At 43.6% G+C, this 18,350-nt stretch overlaps 1 protein-coding gene across 7 annotated transcripts in view; it reads left to right on the forward strand.

The window, feature by feature from the left end:
- TCF7 (transcription factor 7) overlaps window positions 1-18,350 on the forward strand; it is a 164,627-nt gene that overhangs the window by 97,026 nt on the left and 49,251 nt on the right. For all 7 annotated transcript variants that reach the window (XM_084838905.1, XM_084838907.1, XM_084838904.1 and 4 more), the window contains exon 4: window positions 13,257-13,389. In XM_084838905.1, the coding sequence (XP_084695031.1) occupies window positions 13,257-13,389 (133 nt within the window). The remainder of the gene's footprint in view (window positions 1-13,256; window positions 13,390-18,350) is intronic.

An 18,350-nucleotide genomic window follows, 5' to 3' on the forward strand; every position in this document is an offset into this window, starting at 1 on the left:
CCCAAGCGTAGGTGGTATTAACTTTCCCTTATTTCCTTTTTATTATGGCGGTGGGCTGAAGCAAACTGACTGTAGCAAAAGTGAGAAAACAGAAACAGTCCACCAAACTCTGAAATGACTAGATGTTGATCACATCCTGATAGGAGGTTGAAAGAAGGGTGTGTGTGTGTGTGTGTGTGTGTGTGTGTTTTACATTGCTGTTGCCATATTCTGTGAGATGCGCATGAAGCAACATTTCATAAGCTGATATGAAAGTTCTAAGCTCTTCGAGTGTGACCGTTCTCAGTGAACCTTGGTGAGCAAATGTAGTCCAGGGATTTAAGTGCAGGTGGCCGTAACCATCAGTTACCATAGATCGTCATGGGCAAATCACTGCCTTGTAGTCCCAGTGTTGCAAACCCTCTGCCCCTGAAACTCCTCGTGATGTACATTGACTTGATTGGCTGCTGTGCTAAGTCAGCCTTATGTTCCCATGAGTCTGGTGCAATAACAAAATGTGGTTGCTGCTGTATCCCACAACGCTTTCAAAATTCTATTTTCTCGTCTTAACTGCAAATCCTTAGTTGCGTCTCAAGAAACCTGTGACCAGGTGTCCTACCCAGTGTTGTGATGGGTCTTTCCTTACTCACTTGCCTTACCATTATTCTTCCCTTCTCAGTCTCAAAAGTACCTGATCTGATCCCTGGTTCTTTCCTTTCTGAATTTTCCAACGCTTCCAGACTGTCTCCAGAATCCAGTGGCTCCCAGCAAACATACAAGTACGCAGGGCTGTCGAAAGACATTTTGCTACCTGAGGCAAAGATGCCCACCCCCATTCCACTTGCAGAAGCCAACTGAACTGGGACCCAGATCTTACTTCGACACTGCTGATGGGACGCATCCTCCACCTCACCTGAGGACAGCAGGCTAGCTTAAGGAGAGCAGGGCAGGTTGCCTGGAGCACACAACTCTGTCTTCCAATACAGCAGAACAGCCAGGGGGCTGCCACTGCTGCCCCTTCCGCATCACCCAGCATCTGCTGCCTGGGACAACTGCCTCACTCTTCCAAATAGTAGAGCCGGCCCTGCAAGTAAGCGCTTGCATCTTCAGCTTAAGTATGCGGTCACAGAGCTGGTGTTACTGCAGTCAAAAACTTTCCCTTCTTGCACATGAATTTGAGCTGATAGACATGGCCACCCTCCTTTTCTTTTTTTAAATAGCTGTTTGGGGGGCTGGCAAACTGGGAAAGTTTTGAAGGTGAAATGACTAATCTAGTTTACCACTGCTTGGGGTTACTCGCCTGAGTACTAACAACCACAACGCTAATTCACTCAGCAGCAGCAGCAACATTCTGTGCAGTGTTTGGTTGGTAATAGTGCAGAATTCGTCATATCAAAACCTGCTGGGGTGTTCCCACAGTGGCCTCACTAGTGACCAAAGATTGCTTCTGTGAGCTTGCTGAGGGCTTCAGTGGGGCTACAAAAATAACCAGTGTCGAAAACAATACAGGCCAGCCTTCTTTTCTAATAGGAGGGATGATGTCTGCTAACTAAGGTATCCTTCTGGGTTGGTCTTCTGTCAACATCTTGTTGTGGGAGCACAGGCAATCCATTTAGCCTTCTGCCATGAATGTAAATGAGAGGAGTAAATAAACATTTTGCCTTTCAAGATGAGAGAAAACTCTCCCTGCCCCATACCCATATGGCACTGGCAAATAGATACTTGCACAAATTATCAGGTTTTGCAGCAGAAAGGCTGTTGTTCACAGGAAGGGTGAGCTTTTCCATCCGCTTCGCCCCATCACCCCTTCCAAGGAAACCTTATAACAGGGGGTAGGCAATCTGGTGCCCTCCAGATGTTTTGGACTACAACTCCCATCAGCCCCAGTCACCATGGCCAATGGTCAGGGATTATGGGGGTTGTAATCCCCCATAATCTGGAGCGCACCGGGTTGCCTAACCTTGTCCTACACTAAGTTCCAGGGTCTACAGTTCTTCCAGCTCTTTTGGCATTTTGTGAGTCTGGTTTTTGCTTTTAGGCATGAGGGAGGATTTAGTTTTAAATATGCTGTTGAAATATTGCTGCTTTAAATTTGTAAGCTGCCTTTTATTGTATTGGTCGAATTTTGAATTTGTGTTAACTGTTGTAAGCCACCTTGGAGGCCTTTTTGACCATAAGTCTGAGAGGGGCGCTGACAGGAGTCTTATTTTTGCTGCTACTTAGGGCACGTGAGGAAGGCTGTCCTCACATAACCTGTGTAGCAGGGGGGCAGCATGCATGGGGGGGGGGAGCCAAGGTGGCAGGGCACCCAGAGCAGGTGACATGTAGCCTGCAGCCTGTGTGTGGCCCACCCCTGCAGTAAACACTTGTTTAATCCAAACATGTGAAAGCAGAAGGCTGAATAGTTAAGATTAAAAGGTCTCCATTACTGCATTAGGAAAATACAAATTCTGTGAGCAGGGAACCTACAGGCTTTCTGCTCTCCCTGAGGCAGTAAAGCTGTGCCCGGGCTGTATTAGTTCAGACTGCAGATGGGGGATCACATCAGTCAATGCTCTTCCATTCAGAAATGTTTCCTTCAGATAGAAAACCAGATGTTGTGGAGAAGGGATACTGCCTAGCCTTCTTCCTGATAGCTAGTTTTCTGTGTGCAGGCGTTATGCTAAAGTCTTTGCTGTGTGAGAGCGATCATAGTTAACTCCCTGGTATTCATCAATGCTCCCAGAGATTGTTGGACTGAGCACTCTTTATCTTATGAGGAACACCTGTCTCTATTTCATCCATTTGACAAGGAAATGGTGTCCGCATCACCCCATTGTATAGTATCATCTTAGTCAATTCTTAATTATAACTGCGCTAGTCCAGTGACTTCTGCTGCTTCAAGGTAACTTCTGCATTAAATTACCTGGTTGGGGAAGGGATCTGCCGCTAATAGATTTTACTTATTTGCTTATTTATTTAGGGTGCAATCCTATGCATGTTTAAACAGAAAAAAGTCCTACAACTCCCCTGGCTGGAGCATGCTGGGAGCTGCAGGACTTTTTTCTGTCTAAATATACATAGGATTGTGGCTTCAATATATTTTTGAATTGTCCCTCCACTCAGTGAGTGCTTGAGATGATTTAGAGTAAAACCGTAAAAATAATAAAAATACAAACTTTAAAAAAAAAAACCTGTGCACAAAACTGATAAAATACATACATCACAATAAAATAGGAGAGCCCTCTAAAATCAAGGGTGGCATTAATAACTGAAAGAAATACAGTTTTTGCTGGCTGGCTAACGACAATAATGAGGAGCCAACCTAACCTCCCTGGGAAGGGAGTTCCGCAATTGGGGAGCTGTTACACAAAAGGCCCTGTCTCAAATCCCCACCCACCTCACCTCTCTAGGAAGTGGGATATGTAACAGGGCCTCAGGTGATGAAGGCAGGCTCTGGGCATGTTCATACAAGAGGAAGCCGTCAGTCAGATACCCTGGCTCCAAGCCATTTAGGGCTTTACAGGTAAGAACCAATCCCTTGAATTGAGCTCAGAAACAAAGAGGAAGCCAGTGAAGCTATTTCAAGGTCGATGTTATGTGGTCTGTATAACACACAGCAGACAACAGTCTGGCTGGCACATTTTGCACTAGGTATAGTTTCCTAACACCCTTCAAGGGCAGCCCCAAGTAGAGTGTGTTATAGTAATCTAGACATGAGGTGATAGAAGCATGGACTACTGTGGCCAGATCCACTTTTTTTTTCTTCCTTCCATAAATTATTTTTTTTAATGAGGTGGCAAAACAAATGAGCTGTCCATTCCCTCCAAAACAACTTGTCCAGTTGTTATCAAGACATGGAACAACATGCTCCACCAAGCGTCCAAAGAAGTTTAGGAATCGGTTTATTGTTAGTTCTGTTACATGGTTTTCCGCTTAGCCACTGAGATTATATGACCAAGAGATGGCTAAGAGTACATGGATTACTTTACTCTTATACAGGGATATTTGTCTTGGGGCTCCTTCATGTGGAGCTTTTATCCTGCAATTGAGATTGCTCCTTCACAGATTTTAGGCTGGTGTAGAGATGCCTGTCTTTAGTTTGAAATATGGGGATAAATATCACCTGTGCTAATGAAAATGACACTGAAGTACATTAACTGAGCAAGTTCTGAAGAATTATTGCCTTGCTGTCATCACCATCATTAAATGTAAGACACAGACTCATGAAAGAGGCACCCACTGTAGATGCTGTTTGTGGTCAACAGTTCTCTGCATTCTTTAGGTCTGAAAAGGTGGCAGTCCCATAGACCACAGCATAACAAACCCCTTTCTCGCAGTATGTCCATGGATCTAAAGAAAACAAACCACAAATGAATAACATAAAATAGCAAAGCAGAACTAGAGCAATTTGTCCTATTTTAGAAGCAACATAAGCTAAATATCAGATTGTTAAGTATGTCAGTGGCTCGAATAAGGATGTTTTCTAATGGAAGGACTAAGGGCCAGTTTTTCATTCTTGGCATGTCTGCTGCATGTGCTCTGTTGACTGCAGCAGTAAATGCTGTAAAATATAAAGCACAGGTGGATGTTTGTAAATGCGTGCACTATTGCACAAAACACAGAATCAGTTGCACATCTCCCCATGAAAATGTAAGCAGAGCCTTGCTGCATCAGGTCAAGGACCCATCTAGTCCCATGTCCTGTTTCCTTTCCAACAGTAGCCAGCTAGAGAATCCTTTTCACACTTACACACACGCACACGTGTGGGTGTGTGTAAGTTCATTTCATGCTGTTTCTGCATTAATCTGCAAATTTATTTTTAATCAGCACCCCAAAAAACACACATTTAAGTGCATATTTTGAAAGAAGATACGTTTGAAACACATATTTCTTAACATACTTTCTTTCAAAACACAGTGTATTTTGATTCAGTTTTTGAGCTGAGAATAATGTTGGAAATTTTGGAAAGTGTGAAAGTCTTCAGATAAGTAAGTTCTGATCCACACATTAGTCCAGGAATTGTGGGATCAGGTCAGTTAATCTCAGAATCCATTAAGATTGATTTCCTCATGTATCCGTACACCAAATATGCACATGCCATGTAATGTGTGGGATCTTCCCTAAGATCTGATTCATAGAGCCTTTTGCTACATGTAATTTTCTCAGCCCAGGTTGTGCTGCACATGTGGCAAACTAACACACCATCTGTTCGTCACAAACACAAGCCACAATTTTTGAATGCCATTGAAAATCTCCATAATGTGGGTTTTGTAGTGGTGTGCCCAACTGCAGCTTGTGCTTGGGATAAGATAAGAATTCAAGGACCTTACTCATCACATGCACATTGCAATCCATGCTGGGGGAGGAAGAAGTAGCTGGGCATGAACTGAACGATGGTGTTAATTAGCTCCAGCAGATTGTCCAAGAACCAGACTTGCCAAGCTCTTCAACTTGTGTTGTATAGACACTTAGTGGTTAGATTCAAAGACAGTCAACATAATGTGCATGCTACTTTCTTCTCAACATTTGCCTTTGGGATATTGGATGTCATGGGGTTATGGCAATCCTTAGAGCTGTCATAGTAATCAGCATAGTACCACTTTCTGTCCAGGAGTGTGGGATCAGAACATGCTACTCTGTAATATGCTGTAGCATGGCCTTCCACAACCTGGTGCCATCCAGATGTTTTTGACTTCAACTCCCATCAGCCCCAGCCTACATAGCTAATGGCCAGGAATGCTGGGAGTTGTAGTCCCAAACACCTGGAGAGCACCAGGTCGAGGAAGGCTGCTGTCCCACTTTGCGGAGACCCTTTGTATGGGATGGCATGTTCACAACATGCTGCTCCATAATATGCTGTAGCCCTTTGTAGAGGCATAAAGCAGCACTCTGGCTACTGAGATGATCTAAAAAGTCAAACCAAGATACATGAGTTGCAAAAGCCAATTAGACCAGGGTAGACAACCTAGTGCTTTCCAGACATTTTGAACTCCTATCAGCCCCTGCCAGCATGGCCAATGGTAGCAGGTTATGGGAGTTGTAGTCCAAAACATCTGGAGAGTACTAGGCTGCCTACCCCCTGAGCTAGACTATAAACCTGTGTAGAAAATAATAGTATATCATATTTGTTACAACATCAAGATAATGTGCAATTTAGAACAGGGTGTTTGGGTAATCAGGTTAGAAGGTCTGTCTGGGTTCTGTCTATGGAGAAGATTTTTTAAAGAGGAAATTGGAGGTATTCCACTGGAAGTGAGTGTCAAGAGTGATCGTACAATATCTAAAATATGATAAACACACATTAGACCACAAACTAACTCCCTGGCAAGTTTCAGGAGATTAACCAAGATCTTTCTTTCTATTTTTAGGAAAGCATGAGATTTGCTGGGTTACTGATTACTATTTTTTGTCCTTTAACTTGCTGACTTGATTAATTATGCTGTAGATTTTATGATTTTAACTATTGTTTTAAATTGTTTTTGTATGGTTTTAATAGCTTTGAGAATCTTTGGGGGCTTGGCATGTAACTATAAAAATAATTGTTCTTAACTAAAAATATAACAGCAGACATATATGGATTAAAAGCCCAGATCAGACTTAAATATTGTAAGTAGTTCAACAACATGTTGGGTAAGATTCTTAAGTAGCATTCCAAGCAAAGAAGGAAATAGGGCTCCCCCTCCCCCCCCCCCGGCCAAATTACTTAGTAGGCGGTCCTAAAGCATAACATTGTCAAGAATATTCCCTAAGTGCTATGTCATTTATTTATTTATTTGTTTGTTTGTTTGCATTTTTTGCAATGTAAGCATTTTTGCTGGTTACATTGGTCAGGTTCAGGCAATCAGCTGAGGAATCAGTGGCTTCTTTTCCCCACCCTGTGCCTGCCATTTCCCTAATTGCTTTATCTGCAGCGTGGGTTGCCATGTCATCTGAACCTGGCAAGGTGCATGGTGGGGGTGGCTTCCAAACCACCCCGTAACCCCTACAACAAGCCATGGGGTGTGGGGTGGTTTGGAAGCCACCCCCATTGCACACATCACTGGGTTTGGATAACACAGCAACCCATGCCACGGCGAGGGTAATTAGGGAAATGGGCATGCGAGAGGCATGTGTGAGGCAGGGAAAAGAACTCCCTGTGGCTTCTTTTCCCCACTGATGGTCCGAACCCAGCCATTGACGTTTTGAAGCATTCAGAAACTGTATGTATGTATTTATAAATGCTTGCTTCTAGAGTTGGACCTCTTTCTTTAGCAGGAATTCAGAATAGAGATCTTATCAGCTGTAGATGTGGCCCACTAGCTCCACAGAAGCTATCTCCAGAGAGCCAGGAAGCTCACTGGGTGACTTTGGGCCAGTTGCTGACTCTCCGCCTAACCTATTTCACAGGATTGTTGGGAGGACAAAGTAAAGAGGAGGACTATGTGTATGCTGCCTTGGTTTCCATGGAGGCAAGATGGGATATACATGTAATAAATAGATGGATGGATGGATGGATGGATGCTCCAGAAAGAGCATGCATTTAAAAAAATCATGTGAAGCCCCATACTGCAGACTGTAACCATTCTATATAGACAAACTTGACAAAATTATAAAGGTTAAAAAAAAGGTAAAGGTGTCCCCAACCAGTCGTGTCCGACTCTAGGGTGCGGGTCTCATCCCCGTTTCTAAGCCGAAGAGCCAGCGCTGTCCGAAGACGCTTCCGTGGTCATGTGGCCGGCATGACTGAACACCGAGGTGCACGGAACGCTGTTACCTTTCCCGCCGAGGCGGTACCTATTTATCTACTTGCAATTTCTTGCTTTCGAACTGCTAGGTTGGCAGGAGCTGAAGACGGGAGCTCACTCCGTCACGCAGCACTTGGGTCTCGAACTGCTGTCCTGCCAACCTTCCAGTCTGCAGTTCAGCGTCTTAACCACTAAGCCACCGCGGCCCTCAAAATTATAAAATTATGACAAAATTATAGAGGCAACTAAACCTGTGTGTGTGTACACCATTTTAGACTTCAGTGGTGGGGACAAGATTCAGCAAGGACCAAGAGTTCACTCTTGGATACATCCAACACAAAACTGTGAAAAAGCAGTATATTTTTATGCCCTTGTTATTATCTGTACCATGTAAAACTGCTCCAATATCAGGATGTAGAACCAGCATGGCATAATTGCATGTTTGTTTGTTTGTTTGTTTTTGTATACTGCCCAAAAGGGCAAATGCACCTGGGGCAGTTTGCAATCATGAAACCAAACAACACAACAAAATGACGACAACAACAAAACAACAAAAGTATCAAAATAATATGATTATACAAAATACGACCATAGGAACATAGGAAACTGCCCTTATACTGAATGAGACCCTTGGTCCATCTAGCCCAGTGTGGTCAACACCGACTGGCAGCAGCTCTCCAGGGTTTCAGGCAGGCATTTTCCCAGCCCTACCTGGGGAGCTGCCGGGGATCGAACCTGTGACTTTCTACATGCAAAGCAGGTGCTCCACCACTGAGCTACAGCCCCTCCCCTACCATACATATGGTATGCAGGGGATACAGACTCAAATCTTTTCTGATCAAATGATCATAAAACTGTTTCCCCCTATATACTTATCTCCTCCTTGAGAGAGGTGCTGCTTATATGCCTTTAAAAAACAACAACACACATTTCTTGGGAGCCTGAACCCAAAGTCTGCAAACTCACATTTCTCAGAGTTGCAGCTGTCTTTCCCTACGCGCACCCCTTTGCAGACCCTGCTAAGATAGAGGTTCACCACAGAAGTCAAATGCCTAATGTCTGCTATGTCACTTGAACTCTGTGGTTAGGATGGGTGTATTTTTGATTGACTGTGGTAGTAACTGCTTATCTCTTGAAAAAGAAAGAGAAAAGAAAGGAAAAAAGAAAGAAAGAAAGAAAGAAAGGATGTCTCTGGTAAATAACAGAAATGAGATTGCAGGTGTGTGTCCACAGGACGTTTGGGAAGGTGCCAAGTAGTTCATCGAGCAGTTAACCTCCAAGAGGCCGCCTGAAAGCTCTGAGTGCCAGCTTGAAGTTACATTGAAATCTATAGGAAAACTCTCCGTGGATCATATCCATAGCAAATGGAGGAACTGCTGAATCTACCAAGAGAAGGGGGGAGCAGGAGGGGACCCTAGTGCTTTGAGGCAGGCTTGTCAAGAATAAAAGCGGGGCCTGGGAGGGACACAGCTACAATTACTGTAAACCCTGTGCCATGTGGCGTAGCCTCACCATTGATTTGCTTGGGGATGAATCGACGATATGCCTTCAACAAAAAGGTTTGATGCATAGCTGGGATTCATTCTGCAGTAGAAGGCTGTGCTGATATGACTCCCCTGTTTCAACAGAATAAGCCCTGAGGCTGGTCCAGCACAGCACTTGTGCACGGTGGAGTGTTTTTAAAGCTGCTGCTGATTGGTGGCCATCCCCCGCTGTGAATACTTTAACGTTTCCAGGGGCCCTAATTCATGGCCTTGGTCATTTTTATATTTATAGCATGCCTTGCTTCCATGATGGAATTCAAGGCAGCGAACAAGGAATCCCAGTCACCCTCTCATCCAGACACTGACCTGCAGTGGCGTAGTGGGGCCAGGGCGTGCAGGGACACAGCACCAGCACTGTTTCATTAGCGGGGATGCTGACGTCATCTGCCACCCCCCTCAGCATTCCCTGTTCCCTCTGAGCTTAGCTGCAATCCTCACAGTAGCTCGGGGGTGGGGGAATGGAGGGGCAGATTTTCCCAGCAACAATATATTGTTCTCTGTTGTAAAGCAAAGTACTTTGGGGTGGCTTGGTCTTGAAAGGGTTTTACAAAAGACCTGCTCCTAGCAAATGGAAGATATCAGCTAGGACAGGTTTTTTTATACCAGTCAGCACAGCTGCCCACATTTTTGGCCTCTCCTTGGTGGTGTGGCTATGGGGACTGACATGATGAGTGTCTGCACTTCAAAATTTACTGCTACACCAGAGCTGACCTGAACCAGACCTGCTTAGCTTCAGCAGGGTGGACAACCTTTCTGTGTGTGCTCTCCCTCTCTTCCTGTGGCTGGCTGTATGGGTAGGTTGTGCGTTTGTGCTCTCTGCTAGGAATTTTCCTGGACAAAGTCCTGATACAGTAAAACCAAAGGTACACTTTGGGGCAGAGGTCTTAGATGCTAGAGGCCTAGGTTTAAATTTTCCCGTAGTTATAGAGTTCATCAAGCGGCCTTGGTTAAATCATCTCTCAGTATTCCCAATTTGTCAAATAGATTTATGTTTCCTACATGCTTAATTGCTTGCATATATGTGAGTTTGCCTATGGTCTACGGCTTGGCTTACTTGCTTGAATTGTCTGCTCTACATATACACCGGCAAATAACCCATAACCTGTTTCCTGCCTTTTTTTATTGTGGCACAGTTGCACCGGGATGTGATTTGTGGCCACCTGATAATCGTGTGTGGATGATATTACTTGGTGGCAGCACGTGCAATAGTTGTATACCTTACAATGAACCAAGCATTTTCTGTGGACTCCATCTCCTAACCTCTGAGCTTTGCCCAAGTACTACCCTACGTGTGTGTGTGTGTGTGTGTATTCCAGAAGTTGGGGACCCTAATGATGATAGCATATGTGTATGTGTTGCCGCATGTACACAGCTGATGTCATTCTCTTCAGCATTTCCCTGCCTCCACTCTAATTCATAGGCTGCTATTTGCAGATAGCAGGAGCAAGCTAAACACAGTGAGGTTACCCTACATATTTCATTTATGAAACTTTACTTGAAAGATATGGGGGTTATGTGGACTGATGGGTGGCACCTCCACAGCCCCCGTAACATGTAGTTAGGTCCTCAGAAGCAGTTAACTCCAACTTCGTAGTATATATACATATCAAGTGTACACTCCAGAAAACATATGAATATGAGAAAGTCACACAGGAGACAATATCAATTAGGGTTCTTTCTTTCTATCTTTCTTTCTTTCTTTCTTTCTTTCCTCCCTCCCTCCCTCCCTCCCTCTTTGGAAGTCTTTTTCAGTATAAGATGTGTAATGCATGAAGCAACTTGTAAGACCTCACTTTCACAGTCGGTGCGATTTCTGCCTGATACAACCCTTATTGTTCCTCGTGGAGTTCTCTTATGAGTGCCTTCTGTGTTTCAGAGTGACAAACTTTGATTATTATTTTTAATTTTTTTATTTTGGTGAAGTCGGTGTCAATTTAAAGGCAACTGTGGGCGAAACTGGGCAAGTATGAAATGGCAGGAATGCTTGAGGCAGTCAGGAAGGTGTGTGTGTGTGTGTGCGTTTCCCTAATAGCACAACTGCTTCTTTTCTTCTTCTTTTCAGACAAGTTCCTCTGTGTTTGCTGTGGTAGGAAAGGGTCAATGGTTCATGGGCTACTCTTCTCTTCCCCCCCTTTTTTTCTTTTCAACACAAAAGAATGCCATTTGTATCTAGGAGGCACCCGGTTGGGCAAGAAGAGAATTAGAGAAATGTCATTTACAGGGACGAATCTTGCATTTATAGGTGTTGACAGTTCCTCAGTCCAGGAGAGAACTGATCAGCTAGCCTATCCTTGCTAGTCCGTCCCTATTAAAACGTAGACAGTTCGAGAAAGTAACAGGCAAGTGGGGGAAAAGTAATTCCAACCATCTCGTTCACAAAGGCAGAGCCAGACATGGATTCAGTCTTACCGCCACATATAGGCTGAACTGTTTGCTATCACGTATTTGTCTTTAAGGCAGGGGTGCAGAAATTCAGGCTGGGGTCTGGCCCTCCATGGTTCCCCTGATAGCCATGCTCCTTCCCCCTTTCCCCAACCACCTATCTTTTGGTTGGTTCCCAGCTTTCCTGAATTTTTTCCCCACTCTAGAAGTTTGAAATGCCTCTCCTAGGGCTTCGTTGCTGGCAGTCAGAGATTTAAGCTAAAATATGTGGGTTTGGGTTTTTTTGTAATTTGGCCCCACTCCTTCCACCCACTACCCTTAAGATCTTCTCTAAAATAGAATTTGGTTGTTGGGCAAAAAGAGATTCAGCACCACTGCTGTAAGGCTTCTGTGATGTCTGTTGAATAGCCTTTGCATTGTCCTGACATAAGAACATAAGAAGAGCCCTGCTGGATCAGGCCAAGGGTCCATCTAGTCCAGCATTCTGTTCACACAGAACAGCTCTTTACTGGGAACCCACAAGCAGGACACAAGTGCAACAGCACCCCCCACCCATGTTCCCCAGCAACCGGTGTACATAGGCTCACTGCCTTTGGTACTGGAAGTAGTATATAGCCATCAGGACCAGTAGCCACTGACATCCCTCTCCTCCATGAATTTGTCCAACCCCCCTTCAAAGCCATCCAAATTGGTGGCTATCACTATGTCCTGTAGTAGCAAATTCCATAGGTTAACCATGTGCTGTATGAAGATGTATTTCTGTATATCTCTCCCAAATCTCCCACCAATCAGCTTCATGGGATGACCCCAGGTTCTAGTATTTTGAGAGAGAGAGAAAAATTTCTCCCTATCCACTTTCTCCACACCATGCATAATTTTGTACACCTCTATCATGTCTCCCCTTACTCGCCTTTTTTCCAAGCTAAACAATCCCAGCTGTTGTCACCTTCCCTCATAGGGGAGTTGCTCCATTCCCTTGATCATTTTAATTGCCCTCCTCTGCACATAGCCAGCCACTTTTAAACTTGCTTAGCCATTTATTTATTTATTACATTTCTATACCACACAATAGCCGAAGTTCTCTGGGTGGGTCACAAAAATTAAAACCATAGAGTACAGCATAAAAACAATATAAAATATTAAAGCTTAAAACTATAGTATAAAAATACAACCAGAATAAAACCTAGCAGTAATGCAGAGATTTAAAATACAGCAACAGATTTAAAGCAGCAAATCTAAAAAGGATGCAAAAAAGCTAAAATGCTGGGAAAATAAAAAGGTCTTCACCTGGCGCTGGAAAGAACACAACGTAAGCCCCAGTCAAACTTCTCTGGGAACTCATGCCACAGCCGGGGTGCCACAGCAGAAAAGGCCCTCTTCCTGGTAGCCACCCACCTCACTTCCTTTGGCAGGGGCTCCTGGAGAAGGACCCCTGAAGATGATCTTAGGGTCTGGGCAGATACATATGGGAGGAGACAAACCTTCAGATAACCTGGACCCAAGCTGTTTAAGGCTTTGAAGGTTAATACTTCCACTGAGGAAGTCATGTTAGGATGCCTAACACTTTGATACTTTTTCCTCCTGGATTGTAACGCTCAAAGGCTACAGTTGCTCACACCTCTCTTCTCTGGCTTGTATTTTTCAGTCCAACAAGGTTCCTGTGGTACAGCCATCCCATGGTGTCCATCCACTCACCCCTCTTATCCCGTATAGCAATGAACATTTCAGCCATGGCTCCCATTCACCACACCTGCCAGCTGACATCAGCCAGAAACAAGGTAACGGTCCACCTCTTTGTGATACTTCAGAGTCTGAAAGTAATTTTGGAGAAGGTGTGGGTTGAAACTGTATACTGAGGATGGGCTTGTGAGCTCATTAGCACTTCCTACCCATATCAGTGAAGGTTGGAATGTCTGCTAAAAACACCCTCTTCCAACTGTATTTCAGAACCAACTCTACCCATTTTACATAGCACTTTAGTGGGCCTCCCTGAAAATCTAACTACATGTTTTGTGTAAATACACTTATAAGGAACCCCAAACTGCTGGTGTATGTGTGTGTTTTAAGAGCAGCACCTTTGGGAGGAGCCATTATGAGCAGAGAAGCAGCAGGAGGGGTGCTTAACCCTGTCCCTGCTGGCCATTTTCCACTCCAAATTACTCCCAATTTGCTGCTTCCTTGCCTGGTGAGTTAAAAAAGAATGTTTTAAAAGGCAAATGTGATTTGAGGCCATAAAGGGCGGAAGCAGATTATGGGCTGGTGAGGAACGAAGAAGCTGCAGGTGGGGAAAGGGTTAAGTACCCCCTCCCCTGCTACTCTTCTCTGCTGCAGATTTCCTCCCTCCTGAAGCTGTTTTTCTTTTATTTATTTAAAAAATGTAACACATAGGCTCTACACACACACACCATGCACGCACACACACTGTAAACCCCAAGTGCTTCAGTGGAAGAGCCATTTCACATGCATAAACAAGTGTGATGAAATTCTTAGCCAAGCATACCTGGGCCGTATTGCCTTCATGGTAAAGTGCTTGTGTGATTGCGATACCATAAAAACTCAGCCTGCATTTATTGCATCACCACAAAGCCAACAATTGTGTTTTACGGACTACAGTAACTGGGGTGTCTCAGTGTTTGGGGATTGTTTTTACTAACTAGCAACCCCATGTGGTTGCATTGAAGTTTGGGAAAGTGTGGTGTTCGGGGAAAGGGTGTCTAATCTTTTCATCCCCGTTCTCATCTAGTCCCCCTGCTGCTTCCCCACACACACACAAGCAACCTGTCATTAGCTCTGTTTTGTGGGGGGCGGGGGGGGGGAGAAACCAGATACAGATACTGTATCTGTCTTCCCCAACCCCAGAGGTAATTATTTATGTATTTTTAATACTTTTAGATTGCTCGTAACGGAGGTTCTCTGGCCAGTGGCTGGAAAATTGAATTAAAAACATGATATATAAATAAGCAGCAAGGGGTAAAAACAGTGCACCACAGAATAAAACCACCAGCAAAAAATAAAACAGTGCAGTTCTTTAAATGCATGGGAGAATAAAAAGGTCTTCTCCTGGCGTCGAACAGACCATACCTAGCTGAGCTGCAGAAGGACATTTAAATCAGGAAAAGGGCAAGAAAAGAAAGTGTCACAAAGCAGCACTTCCTTGATCTTCAGAGGAGCCCTATAGAGTTGCTAATTATTATTTTTTTTTAAATTAAAATAAAAACATGGGAGATCCCAACCATGGGTCTCCTGCTTCTTTTCTAGCTTGGGCCTGACTGATAGTGCAATTCGTGTGGGTTCCACTGCAATTGTTGGTCTTGGTCACACGTTCACTTTACCAGTTAGGAATTTTATGTTTTGCATACACCACATGATGTTAAGATGTGCACCTCAGCTGTCTATCTAGACACAGGGCAAACATTATTTTCTCTTCGTTTCAAAGTGAAGCCTCTTCATAGGGCATCTCTTCATAGCCCATTTAAATAAATAAGAAATGTGTCACAGTCCAGGAATGATCTTCATCTAGTTGAATAATTACAGTGACATAATAAAAGCCTTAACATTTCCAGTATGATTTTGTTTTCTGGTTTGAATTTTGCCTACCTCATATTGTGATGGATGCAGTGTCAGGTGAGGGATTGAGCATATAAACTAAGAAGAGTTTGTAGCATTTCTGTATTAATACAGAAATAATTGGATTAAAAGAAGTAGCCAGACAAAATTGATAGGTACCTTATATCCATATGAAACAAACAACAAAGGCTGGAATCCTGTACTCACTTACCTGGGAGTAAGCACCACTCAGTTCACTGAGGCTTACTTCTGAACAGACAGCACATGATTTATACTGTGAGGCTATTTTGGTTGTTCCATTTCTTTTTTTATACCTAAACTTCGTTGTCACAGTTTAGAGCCAAAGTAGAGTAACTGTTCGGAACTGTTAGGGTTGGCAGGGTTTAACATGTCACGGCTTCAATCCAACATTGCACCAGCAGATTCCCCTTTCTCTCCTGCTCCCCTGCACCCTCCACCCCTGGTGCACCTTCCAATTCTGCTCAGGAAGGTCCCCCAACACTCCAGAGTAGATTTGGGGAGTACGTAGGGGGCTGTAGCAGGGAGGGGAAAAACATTCAGTTAGCAGTTTCTGTTCCATTAGTAGACAGTCAGGGTTGGATACAACCCTATTATAGCATGTGCTTTTGAGGACTACTTTCACCTTAACTCTCTAATAATGTTGCTTTTTCCTGGATTTAATAATAGATGCTCTTATTTATATAACTGGAGATATATACACACAAGCAAAAATCTATCTAATTTCTTTGTTGGAGAAGAAGAGGCAATAGTGGTGGTGACGATGATAACAATGATGAACCTGTTTCATTAATAATCCAGAATTTATCCAGAACTCAGATTCATGAGCCAGTGGGAATCACTGAGGCACAGGTTTCACTTACATCTGAGGTTGCTTTATGGCCTGCATGTCTGTTGATCTCAACTCTGAATTACTCACATTTCTAACCTTCAAACTAATTCAGACATTAAGGGCAAGTGGTGCAGTCCCCACCAGTTTGTTCCAACTGGGGATGTACATGGCAAAACACACAATAGGCTCCTCTTCCTGTCATGTTAGCTTGGATCCAAAAGTCCTCTTCCACTTACAGAAGGCAGTTTCCAACTGAGTGGAACAACACTGTGTGAGAAAAGTAACACCCTGAATCAAAGGTTCTTCTCTTTGCACAGGGCTGTTTCTCAAGACCTTTTTATGGTCCCCTAGAGTTTATATGCTGCAGCCTGTGTCTTGCTTATTCACCATGTTCCTTACACTGTAACACAACTCCCCAATACATTGTGGTTCTGCTCTCAGAGAAGTCTTCTGCTAGACCCTGCACAAAAGTTCCTAGAACAGCACTAATACACTTTCTGCTACTGCTCAGGGTGCTTTGGCTCCAAGCCTTTGACATGAGCATACTTCCAAAGAAGTGATTCTTCACATTCATTCTGGGAAAATACAAAGCCCATGTTCCACTTGACCGTCCTGGACATTTGCATCCACTTTCATTGTGACATTCCTGAGCAAACTTGCCTTGAGAGGTGTAAAAGATGTTCTGCTCATAGCATTTCTCCTTATGCCTTTCTGGAGTCTCTCTCTCTCTCTCTCTCTCTCTCTCTCTCTCTCTATATATATATATATATATATATATATCATATATCTATCTATCTATCTATATATATATATATCTGTGTGTGTGTGTAATATATATATATTGTGTGTGCGTGTGTGTAATTTCACAGTTCCTAAGCAGCGGCAAAGCAACACACCTTCTGTGGTTAAGCATGTTGCCAAACATTGGCACTATTGAGAAGTGGGCGTGAAAATGAAAATATGTCAACAGCTGAAGCCCCTCATAGTATTATCCTGGTATAAATTACACCAATGCAAATTCTGAGAGCATTTGCCTGCTCTCCACGAACCGAAAACACTCTCAGCATGCCTGTCTTTTGTATCTTAAATTGTCCACCAGATTTCAGAGTAAATTAAACCCAACAGAAAAATAATACAAAGAGTTAACAAATTATAAACTACATGAAGCTCAAATATTCAAGTCTGTCAGGAAGTGGTAAGTGGGGATAGTTCAAATCCTGCTTGGTTCTTCAGGGAATAAAGCACAAAGCACCTTATATTCAACTGTCCATGAACATACACACAGAAAAGAATCCCATGACTCTTTAAGGTCTTTGAAAGTCTCTGTGGTCTCACCTCAGAGGCCTATTCCTAGAATGTAAAGCCATAAAAGAAGTCTGCCCTGAGGACTGACAGCTCCCCTGCTGCTTGCGCTCACTGCCGTTAAGATCATAGCTGAAGTCATTGACAGTCCTCCAATATGATTCTCTACCAGGGGCTTTGGAGTCTCATGGATTGGACATGTACCATAATAAGTCTTCAGCATCCTTTATGACAAGGCTTCTTGTGTAAGAGAAGGGAGCCTTCTTAATTCATTTTCACAGACTGAAAATTAAGGCCTTGGGTTGGGGTAATCCTGCTCACTCCTGTCAGCGACTAAAATTGCCATGTGGGAATTTTGGACAGGCTTATCATCTGCTTCTGACATTATTATGTTATTCTTGTGAGATGCCAGTGGGAATAACTCCCATAACTGGATGCCACAATTAACTCTGAGTGCAAAGCACAGATCTGAAATATACCTGAACGTGTGGCCAGATGGTCACACCTCATCTCTTCAGATGGACCGTGGAAACAGGAGACTAGTTTGTTAGCCTCTTCTGAATTAGTGTTACCACATCCAATGCTCCTTTTTGGATTTCAAAGCAGTTATGGGAACATTGAAACACTAGCTGGGGGCTACAGTGGGACATCTCTCAGAAGGTTACAGCCACCAAATGGCTCTGCATAATTAGCAGGCATCTATTTCCATCTTGAAACCAACTTCACATATACAATGAGTGTGACACCAAGTGATGACTTGCATATGTGAAACCACTGTCACAGATCAAGTACCTATGGCAGGGCTTTCTATCACCTTGAACAAGATTTTTCAGTGAAGGCCATTCACATGTTCAGCTGGCAAGTGTGTTATCAGCCCTAAGCTCAACCTGCAATCAGACAGCACCAGAGACACACATTTTTTCCAAGCCCAATGAGAATACAGCCTAATACAACCACCATTTTGAAACAAAATCCCAGCACAGCGCTTATTTTAATTAAGGTTCTGTCTCTTATTGGGTA

This window comes from Heloderma suspectum, chromosome 2 (genome assembly GCF_057233095.1).
Source record: "Heloderma suspectum isolate Gila_16-S chromosome 2, 16-S_ref, whole genome shotgun sequence".
NCBI classification, from domain to species: domain Eukaryota; kingdom Metazoa; phylum Chordata; class Lepidosauria; order Squamata; family Helodermatidae; genus Heloderma; species Heloderma suspectum.